The sequence below is a fragment of the Piliocolobus tephrosceles genome, chromosome 14 (genome assembly GCF_002776525.5).
Source record: "Piliocolobus tephrosceles isolate RC106 chromosome 14, ASM277652v3, whole genome shotgun sequence".
NCBI classification, from domain to species: Eukaryota; Metazoa; Chordata; class Mammalia; order Primates; family Cercopithecidae; genus Piliocolobus; species Piliocolobus tephrosceles.
Window position 1 is genome coordinate 60,856,252 of NC_045447.1, and position 18,294 is coordinate 60,874,545.

Genomic DNA, 18,294 nt, shown 5'->3' on the forward strand with positions numbered 1-18,294 from the left:
CAAAACACCGTGTGTTCCTCCACCTCCTTTCTGAGGTTGCTCCGCTCTTCAACGGAGTAGTTTCCAATATACTTCCTTCCTTCATTGTGCTCTGTGATTGACTTCAAATTATTTCCCGCACAAGATCCAAGAACCTTCTCTTTGGGTCTGGATCAAGACTCTGTTTTTACCAGTAACAATTTTACAGAGTTTGACTGTTTGTCGACAGGAGTCAGAGATTTTTGTTGTTGTTGTTGTTGTTCTTTCGCTTGGAGAAGGGTCTTGCTCTGTCACTAGGCTGAATGAAGTGCAATCGTGCAATGACAGCTCACTGCAGCCTCAGCTTCCCAGGGCCCACAAGATTTTCCCACCTCAGCCTCCTGCGCAACTGGACCACAGGCGTGCACCACCAGAATGGAATCAGAGATCTTACAATGACCTCCACAGTGAAAAGCTATGCATAAACTTCAAAAGGTGGTTTTAGGCTGGGCGCGGTGGCTCACTTCTTGGGAGGCCAAGGTGGACAGATTGCTTGAGCCCAGGAGTTCGAGCCCAGCCTGGGCAACTTGGTGGGTTCTCTCTCTCTCTCCTCTCACTCTTTTTTTTTTTTTTTTTTTTTTTTTGAGACAGAGTCTCACTTTGTCGCCCAGGCTGAAGTGCAGTGGCAGGATCTTGGCTCACCGCAACGTCTGCCTCCTGGGTTCAAGCGATTCTTCTGCCTCAGCCTACCGAGTAGCTGAGCTGGGATTACAGTCATGTGCTACCACGCCCGGCTAATTTTGTATTTTTAGTAGAGACTGGGTTTCTCCATGTTGGTCAGGCTGGTCTTAAACTCCCCGCCTCAGGTGATCCACCCACCTTGGCCTCCCAAAGTGCTGGGATTATAGGCTTGAGCCACCGTGCCCGGCCTCTTTTAGTGAGGCAGGAGGCAATAATTGCCAGAGGTAGCAAGGAGACTTAAAAGCAGGTTACCCAATCCATTTCGAGGCCCTGTTGTCTATGGGGTTTGTGGTAGGCAACAGCCGTCAGTTAAGAGAACTGCAGGCGGCGGGGCGCAGTGGCTCACGCCTGTAATCCCAACACTTTGGGAGGCCGAGGACGGCGGATAACCTGAGGTTAGGAGTTCGAGACCAGCCTGGTCAACATGGTGAAACTCCGTTTCTATTGTGCTTTCAGAGACCATTAAAAATACCAAAAATTAGCCGGGCGTGGTGGCGGACGCCTGTTAATCCCAGCTACTCTGGAGGTTGAGGCAGAACAAATGCTTGAACCCGGGAGGCGGAGGTTGCAGTGAGCCGAAATCGCGTCACTGCACCCCAACTTGAGCAACAAGAGCGAAACTCTGTCTCAAAAAAAAAAAAAAAAAAAAAAAAAAAGACTGCTGGGGGAGTAGAGAGCCAGATTTCATTTAAAGCAGGCAAAGGAGCATCTAGCATTTGAGGGCGTAGATTTCGCTAATGACAGAAATGTGGCCCAGATTACGTGATTTGATCAGAGTCACAGTGAGCATAGCGGAGGATGGAACCAGTGCTTTTTCTCTACACCGAGGCACAGTGCTGCATTTATGGCTTTTATGTGACGTAACAACTAGGATACACAAGCAAATGGACCCCACGCACCAAGAATCAGAAACCCGAAGACCCGAGGATCTGGGCAAGATAGCCGTTACGCAAGCGCAGAACAATTCGCTGGCCGCGCAATGCCCCGTGGGTCTTGTAGTTTCTTGGCTGGGCATGACCGGAAGGGAGGAGAGAAGGGCGCATGGCATGGCGGGAGATATAGTCCTTCCGGAAAGTCCCTCCTCCTTCGGAAGACTGGCGGCGCAGGCGCATACTGCTCTTCCTTAAGGGCGGGAGTCTCGGTTTGTGGTGGCTTTGCTGAGGGCAGTTGTGGCCGCCCTACCGTTAGAAGCTCAGTTTCCCGGAGGCTGTAAGTCCCTTTGAGGCGAAATGGCTCCGGGCGAGAAAGGAGCAGGCTTTGGCAATGGAAGGACCGCCGCGACCTCAGGTTGACCGTAGGGAGGGATCTTGAGGGCCCTCCGAGTCCCCTGGGTTTGCGCTTTCTTTCTTCGCAGCCGCCGTGCCTACCGCGAGGATGAGCTCGGCTTCGGTCACTGCTTTCGAGAAGGAGCATCTCTGGATGTATCTGCAGGCGCTCGGCTTCGAGCCAGGCCCGGCAACCATTGCCTGCGGAAAGATCGTGTCGCACACGCACCTCGGAGTGTAAGGAGGCCGGGGCCGGCGGGGCGAGGGAGCCTGAGCCGGGGGACGCCGGGGGCCTCGCCCTTTTGTATACCCCGGAGGTTGATTAATTAGAATTGGTTGAGCGGTTACTCTGTGCCAGGCATTGACTCCAAAGTTCCTACTCCCAGTTGCTGCCAGCCTAGTGGTAGAGACAGACAGTAAATAATGGAAGAGTGCCGGAAGCGCTCTGTAGGCGAGTGCAAAGTCTGCAGATGGGCAGAGTGCAAAACTGGAGGGACAGCTTAATTCTGCCTAGGTGGTGGAGGGGTGGTCTGTGGAGTAGTGGGAGGGATGGCGGGTAGTAGTGGAAGAGCATGGGAACCTTACGTACAAAATGCCTTTTGAACTCAAGGGAGCCTTTGAAGGTGGTTGTTTAACTTTATAATTTTTAATTTTTGGATTAGTAAGGCATGCTGGAGTTAGCATAAAACCACGGAGAAGGTATTAAAAACTAATACCCTTTCAATGAAAAGTATGGAAAGTAAAAGCCCCTTCCCTACTTTTTCCACTTCTGTTAAGGTTATGGATCCCTCCTAATAACCCACTGTAAATAACTCTGTTTATATTTCTATGTTTTATCAACTTTAGCCAGTATCTCTGTTTAATCATTCCCACTGTAGGCCAAGGGGAATTTGGGATAGATACATTGGCCATCTTCTACTCTCCTCAATCTGCTTGATTTTTGTAAATTACCTACTTTCAGTTCTTCTAGAGGCTTTTTTTTTTTGAAACGGAGTCTCGCTCTGTCGCCCAGGCCGGAGTGCAGTGGCGATCTCGGCTCACTGCAACCTCCGCCTCCCGGGTTCAAGTGATTTCTGCCTCAGCCTCCTGAGTAGTTGGGACTACAGGCTCCCGCCACCATGTCCGGCTAATTTTTGTATTTTTAGTAGAGACATGAGTTTCACTACATTGGCCAGGCTGGTCTCGAACTTCTGACTTCATGATCCAACGGCCTCGGCCTCCCAAAGTGCCAGGATTACAGGCTTGAGCCACCCCGCCTGACCGTGGCTGTGGTTTTTTCTTTGTTTTTGTTTTTTGTTTTTTTTTTTTGAGTCGGAGTCTGGCTCTGTCGCCCAGGCTGAAGCGCAGTGGCATGATCTCGGCTCACTGCAACCTCCTCCTCCTGTGTTCAAGCGATTCTTGTGCCACAGCCTCCTTACTAGCTGGGATTACAGGTGCCCGCCACTGCGCCTGGCTAATTTTTGTGTTTTTAGTAGAGACAGGGTTTCGCCATGTTGGTCAAGCTGGTCTCAAACTCCTGACCTCAGGTGATCCACCCGCCTCGGCCTCCCAAAGTACTGGGATTACAGGCGTGAGGCACCGCGCCCAGCGACCTCTATTTCTTGATTCATCAATTTCTTTTGATTCCTACCATAATTTCACAATGAACCGAGCTATTATAAGATTTCCTTCTTTCTTCTCTGCCTTCCCCCTCTTGACTTGTTTTGGCTGTATTTTTTCTGTCAGGATTTACAACTGTAATTAAGTTTTGTTTGGTAATTATTTTTGAGAAGTTACTATTAACGTGTGTAGCGGCCTGTATAGCAGTCTTTTCTAAAAATTGAGTACCGCCTGGCGTGGTGGCTCATGCCTGTAATCCTAGCACTTTGGGAGGCCGAGGAGGCGGATTGCCTGAGCTCAGGAGTTCGGAAACAGCCTGGGCAACACGGTGTAACCCCATCTCTACTAAAACACAAAAAAATTAGCCGGGCGTGGCAGCGTGCGCCTGTAGTCCCAGGTATTGGTGAGGCTGAGGCAGGAGAATGGCTTGAGCCCAGGAGGTGCAGGTTGCAGTGAGCCTAGATCTCGCCACTCTCCAGCCTGGGTGACAGAGGAAGACTCAGTCTCCCGGGAAAAAAAAAAAATTGACTGCAAGCATATAGCATTTATCAGGTTCATATATTATTTGTTTCACATGATTTGATGGCCCATACATAGCACAGTCACATTTTCTCTATACTGGTGGATACGTCTGAAGCTTTTCCAGAGTTCCGCTGAGAATGGCTCTCGTTGTCACTGCATCATTCTCTCCAGTGTTTTGGCAATTTTAGTTTTTTTTTTTTTTTTGGGACAGAGTGTGCTGTGTCTCGCAGGCTGGAGTGCAATGTCACAATCTTGGTTCACTGCAACCTCCGCCTCCCGGGTTCAAGCAATTCTCCTGCCTCAGCCTCCTCAGTAGCTGGGACTACAGGCACCTGCCACCGTGCCCAGCTAATTTTTGTATTTTTTGGTAGAGATGGGGTTTTGCCACATTGGCCAGGCTGTACTACTTTGCATTCTACCAACAAGGTACAAGTATTCCCTTTTCTCTGCAGGATTCACCATCTTATAACATATGTCCCCTTTAAATGCTTTATTTTATTTTATTTTGTTTTTTTGAGGCAGAGTCTCGCTCTGTCATCCAGGCTGGAGTGCAGTGGCACGATCTCAGCTCACTGCAAGCTCTGCCTCCTGGGTTCACGCCATTCTTCTACCTCAGCCTCCTGAGTAGCTGGGACTACAGGTGCCTGCCGCCATGCCCGGCTAATTTTTTTTGGTATTTTTTTAGTAGAGACGGGGTTTCACTATGTTAGCTAGGATTGTCTCGATCTCCTGACCTCATGATCCACCTGCCTCGGCCTCCCAAAGTGCTGGGATTACAGGTATGAACCACTGCGCCCAGCTCTTTAAATGATTTAAACATGGATGTGGCATCAAATTTACTTTTTTGTTTTTATTTTTTGAGATAATCTGGCTCTGTCTTCCAGGCTGGAGTGCAGTGGCCTGAATGTGACTCACTGCAGCCTGTATCTCCTGGGCTCAAGTGATCCTTCCTTCCACTTCAGCCTCCCAAGTAGCTGGAATTACAGGTGCCTGCTGCCACGCCTGGCTAATTTTAATTCTTTTTGTTTTTTTTTGAGATGGAGTCTTGCTCTGTCACCCAGGCTGGAGTGCCATTGTGCGATCTCGGCTCACTGCAACCCCCGCCTCCCTGGTTCAAGCAGTTCTCTGCCTCAGCCTCCCGAGTAGCTGGGAATACAGCCACCTGCCACCATGCCTGGCTAATTTTTTTGTATTTTTAGTAGAACAGGGTTTCACCATCTTGGCCAGGCTGATCTTGAACCCCTGACCTCATGATCCACCTGCCTTGGCCTCCTAAAGTGCTGGGATTACAGGCGTAAGCCACCACGCCCAGCCGGCTAATTTTAATTCTATTCTTTTTGTAGAGATGGGTTTTCACTGTGTTGCCTAGGCTGATCTTGACCTTCTGTGCTCAAGTGGTCCTCCCACGTCGGCCTCCCAAAGTACTGGGATTACAGGCATGAGCCACTGCACCCTGCCAAATTTACTTTTTTTTTTTTTTTTTTTTGAGGCAGAGTCTCGCTCTGTCGCCCAGGCTGGAGTGCAGTGGCCGGATCTCAGCTCACTGCAAGCTCCGCCTCCCAGGTTTACGCCATTCTCCTGCCTCAGCCTCCCGAGTAGCTGGGACTACAGGCGCCCGCCACGTCGCCCGGCTAGTTTTTGTATTTTTAGTAGAGACGAGGTTTCACTGTGTTAGCCAGGATGGTCTCGATCTCCTGACCTCGTGATCCACCCGTCTCGGCCTCCCAAAGTGCTGGGATTACAGGCTTGAGCCACCGCGCCCGGCCCAAATTTACTTTTAAAATTGCTCGATGCACCTGTAAATCCAGCTGCTCAGAAGGCTGAGGTGGGAGATTGCTTGAGGCCAGAAGTTTGAGACCAGCCTGGGCAACATAGTGAGACCCTGTCTCTTAAAAAAGCAGTTAGGCTAGACATGGTGGTTCATACCTGTTATCCCAGTGCTTTGGGAGGGCAAGGTGGGAGTATTGCTTGAGCCCAGGAGTTTGAGGCTACAGCGAGCTATGATGGTAGCACTGCACTCCAGCCTGGGTAACAAGAGTGAGACCCTGTCTCTTAAAAACAAAAAAGAAAAAAACCCATTATTTTTCATTCACTTATATTTTGTACACATACGTTCTCTTTGGTTTGCAGTTTATGAGTTTTTTGTTTCTATGAGCCTGAAGTGGTATGATCACTTTTCTTTCTTTCTTTCTTTTTTTTTTCTTGAGATGGAGTTTTGCTCTCGTTGCCTAGGCCAGAGTGCAGTGGTGTGATCTCGGCTCACTGCAACCTCCGCCTCCTGGGTTCAAGAGATTCTGCTTCCTCAGCCTCCAGAGTAGCTGGGATTACAGGCTTGCACCACCATGCCCCGCTAATTTTGTATTTTTAGTAGTGATGGGGTTTCTCCATGTTGGTCAGGTTGGTCTCGAACTCCCGACCTCAGGTGATCCACCCGCCTCAGCCTCCCAGAGTGCTGGGATTACAGGTGTGAGCCACCAGGCCCGGCTCCACTTTTTTAAAATGTTAAACATATGCTTAATATATGACTTAGCTATCCAGTCCAAGGTATTTACCCAAAAGGTTTGCAGTTTGGAAAAATCATATGGTTGCATTACAGAGACTGGATAGAAGGGGAAGAAGGGCTTTCCAGTTAGTTATCTAGGCCTGAACTAAAGTGGCAGTAGGAGTAAAAAGAGGTGATTCATTTATTTGTTCATTCAACAAATATTTATTGACCACAGTATTGGACCTGGCTATACACCACTATATCTATTCTGTGGTGAACAGAATAGATATAAATTTTCCCTTATAGAATTTTTTTTTTTTTTTTTTTGAGACAAAGTCTCGCTCTATCGCCAGACTGGAGTGCAGTGGTGCGATCTTGGCTCACTGCAACCTCTGCCTTCTGGGTTCAAGTGATTCTCCTGCCTCAGCCTCCTGAGTAGCTGGGATTACAGGTGCACGCCACCACACCTGGCTAATTTTTGTATTTTTAGTAGAGATGGGGTTTCACCATGTTGGCCAGGATGGTCTCGATCTCTTCACCTCTTGATCTGCCTGCCTTGGCCTCCCAAAGTGCTGGGATTACAGGTGTGAGCCACTGCACCCGCCCCCTTACAGTATTTTAGTCTAGTGAAGGAACAAATCTTCAACAAATATCTTATTACAAATTATAATAAGTGTCAAAGAGAAGAGAACAAGGTACTTTATGAAAAAACAACAGGTTTGAGAGATGGTAGGGAAGTAGGATAGATGGAACTTCATTTGTATTACTTGAAGAGTAGAGACATTCTAAGGACAAAAGTGTTGTTTGACAAATGGATAGGCATAGGAACTTACGCAAGAGAATGGTAATCCTAAGTCAGAAATTCACTTGATTTGATTTTTTGGAAGTAAATTTCATGCTTTGCCGTTTAAGTTAACTCTCGATTCTTTATAGTTGTGTGACATTTCTTAAAGGGTTTAGTGTTTTTTTGTTTTGTTTTCACATTTTTTTTTTTTTTTAGGCTTTGTTTTGATTAATTAGGGTAATTGGAACAATAAAAACTAATGCCAGCGTTATGTTATAAAGATGGTTCTGGGAATAAAAATCTAGTAGTGAAGACCCTGGACTCTAGGGTGAGGTGATATGTTTCAAATCAGTGCTTTTCTACTTTCTGGTTAAGTGATTTTGGGCAAATTTCTAACCTCTAATTTTAGGTTTCCTCATCTGTATAATGAAGATAATCAAACTACTATCTAGTGTCATTACGATCAAATAAAATAATTTGTGTTAAAGTAAATAGTATGTGATAGTAGTGAAGATTAGCTAAGTTACTGCTTGTAGAAGGCTTGGAAGAATGCTTGGCAAATAGGAAACTCTTAATAAATATTAACTATTTACTGTTATTCAGTCAGTGTAGGTTGTTACCATTATAAGGCATGGTTCTCTCTCGAATTAGGTTTTTCTTCCTTTTCTGTAGACTGTTTTCATTAAAGCCAGTTCTGCCAGTCTTATATTGAATCTGTGTTTTGAGAATTAGAAAATGAAAGCTTGTATGTTTTTCTTAACTGGTTATAAAATGTACATGAGGCCGGGCGCAGTGGCTCAAGCCTGTAATCCCAGCACTTTGGGAGGCCGAGACGGGCGGATCACGAGGTCAGGAGATCGAGACCATCCTGGCTAACACGGTGAAACCCTGTCTCTACTAAAAAATACAAAAAACTAGCCGGGCGAGGTGGCGGGCGCCTGTAGTCCCAGCTACTTGGGAGGCTGAGGCAGGACAATGGCGTAAACCTGGGAGGCAGAGCTTGCAGTGAGCTGAGATCTGGCCACTGCACCCCAGCCTGGGTGACAGAGCGAGACTCCGTCTCAAAAAAAAAAAAAAAACACATGAATGAGAAAAATTAATTTGCCTTGACTTTCTGAAGAGAATGAAAACATTCATTTGTGTCAAACTCTTACTCAGCTTTTGATGATGTTTAGTTTATTAACCATTTTCTTTTTCTTTTTCTATTTCTATTTAATTTTTAACCACTAGGAACATGTTTGACAAGCTGAACCGTGATGCCTTTCATATAGTTTCTTATTTTTTGTTTCAAGTTCTGGACCAGTCTCTCACCAAAGAAGTTTTCAAGTAAGGAAAAATAATTTCATTTTCTTAAGTTTCTTTCCAAATTTGAAAATGGACTGTGTTTTGATATAAGCCAGAATTTTTTTCTTTTTTTTTTTGAGATGGAGTCTCACTCCATCACCCAGGCTGGAGTGCAGTGACGTGATCTAGGCTCACTGCAACTTCCGCCTCCCAGGTTCAAGAAATTCTCCTGTCTCAGCCTCCCGAGTAGCCGGGATTACAGGTGCCTGCCACCACGCCTGGCTAATTTTTGCATTTTTATTTAAGATGGAGTTTCACCTTGTTGGTCAGGCTGGTTTCAAACTGCTGACCTCAGGTGACCCACCCGCCTCGGCATCCCAAAGTGCTGGGATTACAGGTGTCAGCCACCACACCCAGCATAAGCCAGAATTTCAACTTGGCCTTTGACTGATGTTTTGAATGAATATTACAAAATTCAGGTTTGAGTCTTATACATTTAATTCTTAATCTTTATAAATCTGGATGACATTTTTCTTTGGTACATATCTTAAAATCATTGTGTATTTTATAGGTAATATAGTTTTTATTTTATATAGTTGTTTTATTTATTTATTTTATTTATTTATTTATTTATTTATTTTGAGACGGAGTCTCTCTTTGTGGCCCAGGCTGGAGTGCAGTGGCTGGATCTCAGCTCACTGCAAGCTCCGCCTCCCAGGTTCATGCCGTTCTCCTGGCTCAGCCTCCGGAGTAGCTGGGACTACAGGTGCCCGCCACCTCGCCTGGCTGGTTTTTTGTATTTTTTAGTAGAGACAGGGTTTCACCGTTTTAGCCAGGATGGTTTCGATCTCCTGACCTCGTGATCCACCCGTCTCGGCCTCTATATAATTCTTAACATTTTCTTTATGGTCTTAATAATTAAGCAAATTATTGTTAGCACAATTAACTGATATCAATCTGTATGAACTTGATTTTGCCCTATTTTTTTTTTTTTTTGCTTAGTACTCTATGCCTTACTACTTTTCGTATAGGCAGTATTGTTTTGTCTACATGGTTCTCTGTAAATCCTTACTTTTTTCAGTGATATAGTAAAGCATCAATTGCTGTAGGGAAAAATCGTTCCTATTACATTTACTCTATTGTTGTATGCTGTTGTTTAAGGAGGAGATAAAAATGTAAACACCCACTAGTCTCAGTTCTAAGTTATTTTGCATGTGATTTATATTTCTTCTATCTAAAAAAGTGTTCAAATTTATTTTGATATTTATGTTGTGCCATCAATCTTTTATATAGAAAAGCAACAAGTAGATCTATTGCTTAGGGCATTATTTTCATTTTTGATAATCTATTTTGAATATTTTGCTTTTATTTAAAGTTCTGAGTGTGCAGGAGAATAGGTATGTTTGGATCATTTTTTGGAATTCCCTATTATTAAGGTATAGAGCAGCGTCTTCTGTCCAAATAAAAATAGATTTTTACTTTTTTTTTTTTGCTGATTATCAACATTACGACTCATTTTAAGTAATTCAGAAAATATAGGAAAATGTAAAAATTGTTTTGAAACCCGTCAACCACTGAGTATCACTGTTGACTTTCTAGCCTTTTAGTCTTTTTATTCCCTATGCATGCTGTTTTTTCTGCAAATATTGAATGCAGTTATAGAAAAAGTATGAGGCCTTAAATAATTATGCCTCAGAATAAAAAATTTGGAAAAACCTGAATGAAAGGAAAGCAGTAAGTCAATTTTAAACCCTAATATTCTTGACCAAAGTTGAAGCAAAATTTTCTTTTTCATGTTTTTCTGTCTTGTTTAGCCACAAAGCAATAGCATCCACAGTATGATAAGGATTATCTCTAGGAGTCATGATCTTGTATGCCATTTTTTGTCTTCTTCATATATATCTGTTTATGTTTCTGTCCTGCAAGAGTACTATTTCTTTTCAGGCTTAATTTACTAGTTTATTTATATTGTCTTTATGCACTAGTCCAGTGGATCCATTGAGATTGTTGTCTTTAGCTGATTTTCAGCAATTTTTATAGCTGTTCATTCCCTCATTTAATACATTTTAGTTGTTTGTATGAAACAGAACTCAATCCTATAGATGTTTATAAATTAAAAAATTCAATTTCTCACAAGTTGGTGTCTATCTGTTATTTAAGAATGTTAACTTTAATTCATTTCACTTTAATTTTTTTTTTCTTTTGAGACAGGGTCACCCAGGCTGCAGTGCAGTGGTGCCATCTTGGCTCACTGCAGACTCCACCTCCTGGGTTCAAGCAGTACTCATGCCTCAGCCTCCAGAGTTGCTGGGGCTATAGGCGCACACCACTATGTCTAGCTAATTTTATATTTTTAGTAGAGACAGGATTTCTCCATGTTGGCCAGGCTGGTCTCGAGCTCCTGGCCTCAAGTGATCTGTCTGCATTGGCTTTCCAAAGTACTGGGGTTACAAGTGTGAGCCACCACGCCCAGCCATGTGTTAATATTTCTGGTATTAGAAATAAGTTTGATTTTTAAAAAATTTGCTGAGGCTTTTTTTTTTGGCTCTTGTTGTGCATAGTCCTAATGCTTTTATTTTTGTTTTCCAGATTTTGTTGGCCCCCATTTGACCAAAAAAGTGATACTGAATTCCGAAAACATTGCTGTGAATGGATAAAAAGGATTTCTGTAAGTACTCTTTTTGTTAGAAGATACAGACTTTAAGAAGTTAAAAACTACTTTAGCTCTTTAACTTTTTAGAGGTGAAAGCTTTTTAATGCTTTAATGGTATCAGTATAAGCAAGGAAATACTAGTTAAAATAGTCTTCTTTGATGGTTTTTGGTTGGGATTCTATGTATTTCGAAGAAACCACTTTGCTGGCCAGGTGCACTGAAAATAGGTTTTAGAGTTCCTGAGAGTTTATAGCACAGTTTTTGTTTAAAGAAAACTTTTTCAACTGTATATTATTTTAGTTTGTTTCCCCAGATAGTATCAACGATTGTGTCTGTATCATTATAATTGTTTTTTCTGACCAGGTCCACGTAGAGTTTAGAACAACCAAAACCCAAAACGTTTAACTTGTGGTTTAAATGGAATAATTCTGATCAAATTCTTTTTGTTTTTTTTTTTTTTGAGATAGAGTCTTGTTCTGTCACCCAGGCTGGAGTGCAATGGCACAGTCTCGGCTCACTGCAACTCTGCCTCCCAGGTTTGAACGATTCTCCCATCTCAGCCACCTGAGTAGCTGGGATTACAGCCATGTGCTACCATGCCCAGATAACTTTTGTATTTTTAGTAGAGATGGGGTTTCACCATGTTGGCCAGGCTGGTCTTGAACTCCTGACCTCTAGTGATCTCTCTGCCTCGGCCTCCCAAAATGCTGGGATTACAGGTATGAGCCACTGCACCCAGTCCTGATCAAATTCTTTTATGCTTCAAAAATAGTATGATGAGGAGACAGTGGGCTGGGGGCCTTACCCCCTTGGACTGTTTTGTACTCTGCTGCAGAGTTGGACATGTCCAAGCCACTGTGCTATGAAGAGGTACTAGGGAACCCCATGCCAACCTGTAGCATAGTGCTCATGAAAATGTGGGACTTCTGTTGTAAGACTGTCACACCCTTTAACAAAAATAGTGTGATGTAAATGTAAGAGTTATTGTTAACAAAGTCTTCAAATCATCTTACTTCTTTTCTTCATAGGGTGAATGTGGAAGTAGCTTTCCTCAAGTTGTTGGTTCACTATTTCTTTCTCCTGGTGGTCCTAAGTTTATTCATCTGATGTATCATTTTGCAAGATTTGTTGCAATGAAATATATTAAATCCAATTCTAAAAGTAAGTTCAACTTATAAAATATTTTTTTGTTTTGATTCTTAAATTTTTATTGTTCTTTACAGTTTTTAAATCATGAAGAGATCTTAGTAAAAGCAAGGTAAGTTAAAACATTAATGTACCCCAAAAAGGAAATGGTTTATATTCTACTGGAACTGTACTTTGAAATCTTCTCACAATGAACATAGTTACGATTTATATTATTTTATTATGTTCTAATACAAGGATTGGGAAACATTTCCCCCTTTGTTTTTTTTTTTGAGACAGAGTTTCGCTCTCGTTGCCCAAGCTGGAGTGCAATGGCATGATCTCAGTTCACTGCAACCTCTGCCTCCCGGGTTCAAGCAATTTTCCTGCCTCAGTCTCTTGAGTAGCTGGGATTACAGGTGTGTGCCACCATGCCTGGCTAATTTTTTGTATTTTTGGTAGAAACGGGGTTTTACCATGTTAGCCAGGGCTGGTCTTGAACTCCTTACCTCAGATGATCTGCCCACCTGGGCCTCTGAAAGTGTTGGGATTACAGGCGCGAGCCAATGCGCCTGGCTTTTTTTTTTTTGAAACGGAGTTTTTGCTCTTGTTGCCCAGGCTGGACTGCAATGGCGTGATCTCGGCTCACTGCAACCCCTGCCTCCTGGGTTCAAGTGATTCTCCTGCCTCAGCCCCCTGAGTAGCTGGGATTACAGGCACCCGCCACCACACCTGGCTAATTTTTTGTATTTTTTAGTAGAGAGGGGGTTTCACCGTGTTAGCCAGGATGGTCTCGATCTCGTGACCTCGTGATCCACCAGCCTTGGCCTCCCAAAGTGCTGGGATTACAGGTGAGCCACTGCTCCCGGCCTGTGACCAGATATTTTAATCTTTTCAGTCTGATAGGTTACAGTGGGATCTCAGTAGTTTTAATTTGTATTTCTCTTATTAGTGAGGTTGAAAATTGTTTCATGTTTTTTTTTTTTTTGAGACGGAGTCTTGCTCTGTCGTCCAGGCTGGAGTGCAGTGGCCGGATCTCAGCTCAATGCAAGCTCCGCATCCCGGGTTTATGCCATTATCCTGCCTCAGCCTCCCGAGTAACTGGGACTACCGGCGCCCGCCACATCGCCTGGCTAGTTTTTTTGTATTTTTTTTGTAGAGACGGGGTTTCACTGTGTTAGCCAGGATGGTCTCGATCTCTTGACCTTGTAATCCACCCGTCTCGGCCTCCCAAAGTGCTGGGATTACAGGCTCGAGCCACCGCGCCTGGTCTGTTTCATGTTTAAGAGCAATTTGTACTTAAAAAAATGTTTATTTTTTGGCTGGGTGTGGTGGCTCATGCCTGTAATCCCAGCACTTTGGGAGGCCGAGGTAGGCAGATCACTTGAGGTCAGGAATTCAAGACCAGCCTGACCAACATGATGAAACCCCATCATTACTAAAATACAAAAATCAGCTGGGCATAGTGGTGGGCACCTGTAATCCCAGCTACTTGGGGAGGCTAAGGCACGAGAATCGCTTGAACCTGGGAGGCAGAGGGTGCAGTGAGCCAAGATTGCGGTACAGAATTCCAGCCTGGGCAATAGAGCAGACTCAGTCTCAAAAAAAATTTTTTTATTTTTTTTAGAGACAGGGTACATCTCCCTATGTTGCCCAGGCTGGTTTTGATTTGAACTCCTGGTCTCAAGTAATCCTCCCACCTCAGCCTCCCAAAGTGCCAGGATTTTAAATGTAATATAAGAATGTTTCCAATTTTTCTGCTAGTGGATGATCTGCCCCAATTACATGTAATACAAGCTATTTTATATAAAATATGCATGTTTGGATTTAATAAGGCATAAGCATGGATTGTCCTATTTCTGGATTTAAACCAATTCAGTCAACATGTTCAGTCTCTAGATAACTTCTAAATTTGGTAAACTCATTTCCTGTTAAATATGTAGTAATTCTGATGATTTCTTTTTTTTTTTTTTTTCCCCCAGACGAAGTCTCACTCTGTTGCCCAAGCTGGAGTGCAGTGGTGTGATCTCGGCTCACTGCAACCTCCACCTCCTGGGTTCAAGCGATTCTACTGCCTCATCCTCCTGAGTAGCTGGGACTACAGGCACACGCCACCATGCCTGGCTAATGTTTTTGTATTTTTAGTAGAGATGGGGTATCACTATGTTGGCCAGGCTGGTCTCGAACTCCTGACCTTGTGATCCGCCCGCCTCAGCCTCCCAAAGTGCTGGGATTATAGGCATGAGCCACCGTGCCCAGCCAATTCTGGTGGTTTCTCTGAAGCAATACTAGGACCTGGATAAGCAATGTTAATGCATTGTGGAAGTCCCTGATTTTCAGAATACTCATGTTTTTGTTGTATTGAGCCATGTTAAAGTAGGATTTATTACAGGTAAAAACCTGAACTCTGAAATAAATTTATGGGTTATTCTCAGGTCTACTTTGGTTTTTAGTAACACAGTGAATAATTATTTGAGAAATGAACAGTGGTTTTATTTGGTTATCCTGTCCTACTGGTCTTACTAGGAGGAAGAGTAAACTGATGGCAGCAGTGGAGATGATGTGATCCTCTCTTACCTTTTTATATTGACTTTCTTCCTTTGTTAAAAGGTTCTGTGGCTGGGCACGGTGGCTTGCGCCTGTAATCCCAGCACTTTGGGAGGTCAGGGCGGGCGAATCATGAGGCCAGGAGATTAAGATCATCCTGGCTAACACGGTGAAACCCTGTCTCTACTAAAAATACAAAAGATTAGCCGGACTTGGTGGTGGGCACCTGTAATCCCAGCTACTCAGGAGGCTGAGGTAGGAGAATGGCATGAACCCGGAAGGAGGAGCTTCCAGTGAGCTGAGATCCCGCCGCTGCACTCCAGCTTGGGTGACAGAGGGAGACTCTGTCTCAAAAAAAAAAAAGAAAAAATATTCTTTTTGGAAGCAAAGTAGCTCTTATTATAATTTGAGATATCTATAAATAAATACACTATAGATATAAATGTATTTCTAGATGTCTCAAATTATAATAAGAATGTTTTTAGGTAGATGCGCTCTGAAAATTTTTAATTGTGTAAAATAACTCACCTTTAGAAATCTTTTTTAGTTGCCTGCCTTAAAAAAAGGTCATCTTACTTTCATTAACATTAGTTGTATCAGGCCGAGTGGTGGCCTGTAATCCCAGCCCTCTGGGAGACTGAGACAGGAGGATTCCTCGAGTCCAGGAGTTCAAGACTAGCCTTGGCAACACCTTGAGACCCAGTCTCTACAAAAAATATTAAAAAAACAATTAGTTGGGCATGGTGGTATGTGCTTGTAGTCTCAGCTACTGTGGAGGCTGAGGTGAGAGGATTGCTTGAACCCGGAAGGTTGAGGCTGCAGTGAGCTATGCTTGTGCTACTGCACTCCAGCCTGGGGCAATACAGTGAGACCCTGTCTCAAAAAAACAACCCCAAATACCAAAACAAAACATTAGTTGTATTGTTATATGTTTATGGTATACTAGCTTTTGGGGAGTTGTTAGTTACATGATGTTAATTTCTTAATATTAAAATTCAACGTTTTTGGTATTTATTAGCTTGTAAATCTGTTTTCCTTTTTTAAAAAGTCAATCAAATTTAGCAGTGGGAGATTGTATACCATTAATGTTAGTGACACTAATGTTCAATTCTGATAACCCACTACTATCAGACCAGCCTGTTTTCTATAATCTTATTTATGTTCCGTGTAGATTCTTCTCATCATTTTGTAGAGACATTTAACATAAAACCACAGGACTTGCACAAATGCATTGCCAGATGCCATTTCGCACGTAGCAGATTTTTACGAATTTTACAAAGAGAAGATTGCGTTACCCAAAAATATCAGGAAAATGCACAGTAAGTAGTACCTTGATAGTTAGAAAATAATTTCTTTCTTTTGAACAGATGTCACCAATATAATGTCAGCAGAAATAATCCATGCCTACCTCAAAACCCTGGCGATTATCTTTTCATTTTAAAGTCAGATAACTTCTTTTTTGTTTCCCTATCCGAGACAGGGTCTGGTTCTGTCACCCAGGCTCTTAAGCTGGAATTCAGTGGTGTGATGTTGGCTCACCGCAGCCTCTGCTTCCTAGGCTTAAGTCATCCTCCCACTTCAGCCTGCAGAGTACCTGGGATTATAGGCACAGGCCACCATTCCCAGCTAATTTTTGTGTTTCTAATAGTGACGGGGTTTCACCATGTTGCCCAGGCTGATCTCAACCTTCTGAGCTCATGCAGTCTGCCTGTCTTGGCCTTCCAAAGTGTAAGGATTACAGGCATGAGCCACTGTGGCTGGCTATAGTCAGATAACTTCTGCATAAAATATTTTAAAACTTTAGGCATACTATAAATGTAAGTTTAGAGAAAAAGAAAAGATCACTTTATTTATTTATTTATTTATTTTGGGATGGAATCTCGCTCTGTTGCCCAGGCTTGAGTGCAGTAGTGGAATCCTGGCTCACTGCAGCCTCCACCTCCTGGGTTTAAATGATTCTCCTGCCTCAGGCTCCCGAGTAGCTGAGATTACAGGTGCCTACCACCACGCCTGGCTCATTTTCTTTTTTGTATTTATAGCAGCAATGGGGTTTTGCCATGTTGACCGTGCTGGTCTCGAGCTCCTGACCTCAAGTGGTCCTCCTGCCTTGGCCTCCCAAAGTGCTGGGATTGCAGGTGTGAGCCACTGTACCCTGCCAGTATATTACTTTTAATGTCTATTAGTCTGATTAGTGGGTATTTCGTTAAGTAGATATTCTTTCAGGTAGGTAGTCATCATTTCTTAAAACCACTTAATGCTATTTTATATTTAGGTTCAGGGGCTCAAGTGATCTTCCTGCCATGTCTGGGAGTACAGGCGTGTGCTACCACACCCAGCTCATTTTAAAATTTTTTTGTAGAGACAGGGTCTTGCTTTGTAGCCAGGCTGGTCTCAAACTCCTGGCCTGAAGCCACTTTCCTGCCTCAGCCTCCCAAAATATAGGCATTACAGGTGTGAGCCACCACACCTGGCCTAATTTCTTTTTTGCAACTGTAGACAATTACAGTAGGATAACTTTGTAGAATGCTTTGTTGTATTTTACTAAAGCTATAGAATCCTTTGAAATTAACTGAAATGTTGCCTGACTGTATTAGATAACATTTAAATTTATCCCCTGGGTATGTGAGATGAGGATAAGAGTCGTCTTACTAACCTCCATCATTCTAATCCGAGAGGATATACTAACCTACGAGTCCTAGGTCCATCTCAATAGGAGCCTGTATGTTGAATCGCTTGTGTGATAAAGAGAGTTTAGAGTCCTTTAGCTTGCTGGTGGCTGTACCCAGAGGCCTTGAGCAAGGATATGCAAAGGGAAAATAGAGATGTGGGCTATACTAATTAATTGTAATGGTATTATAGCTGTCATTTTGTATGTTTTCTTGTAGATTATCAGTTAAGCAGGTACGAAACCTGAGATCTGAATGTATAGGACTGGAAAACCAAATAAAGAAGTAAGTGACTTTTAGAGCTAGAAGTTGCCTTAGATACTAGTTTAGCTTTTGCATTTTACAGGTGAGAAAACAGATTCCCACACACATTAATTAAAATAATATATCAAGGCCGGGCGCGGTGGCTCAAGCCTGTAATCCCAGCACTTTGGGAGGCCGAGACGGGTGGATCCTGAGGTCAGGAGATCGAGACCATCCTGGCTAACACGGTGAAACCCCGTCTCTACTAAAAAAATACAAAAAACTAGCCGGGCGAGGTGGCGGGCGCCTGTAGTCCCAGCTACTCGGGAGGCTGAGGCAGGAGAATGGCGTATACCCGGGAGGGGGAGCTTGCAGTGAGCTGAGATCTGGCCACTGCACTCCAGACTTCCAGACTGGGTGAC

At 43.6% G+C, this 18,294-nt stretch overlaps 1 protein-coding gene across 1 annotated transcript in view; it reads left to right on the top strand.

The window, feature by feature from the left end:
• Window positions 1-1,785: 1,785 nt before the first annotated feature.
• HAUS6 (HAUS augmin like complex subunit 6) overlaps window positions 1,786-18,294 on the top strand; it is a 50,328-nt gene continuing 33,819 nt past the window's right edge. Inside the window, exons 1-6 of the mRNA XM_026453885.1 lie at window positions 1,786-2,201; window positions 8,585-8,680; window positions 11,228-11,306; window positions 12,320-12,452; window positions 16,135-16,282; window positions 17,849-17,914. Coding sequence (XP_026309670.1) covers window positions 2,074-2,201; window positions 8,585-8,680; window positions 11,228-11,306; window positions 12,320-12,452; window positions 16,135-16,282; window positions 17,849-17,914 — 650 coding nt within the window. The 5' untranslated portion in view covers window positions 1,786-2,073. The remainder of the gene's footprint in view (window positions 2,202-8,584; window positions 8,681-11,227; window positions 11,307-12,319; window positions 12,453-16,134; window positions 16,283-17,848; window positions 17,915-18,294) is intronic.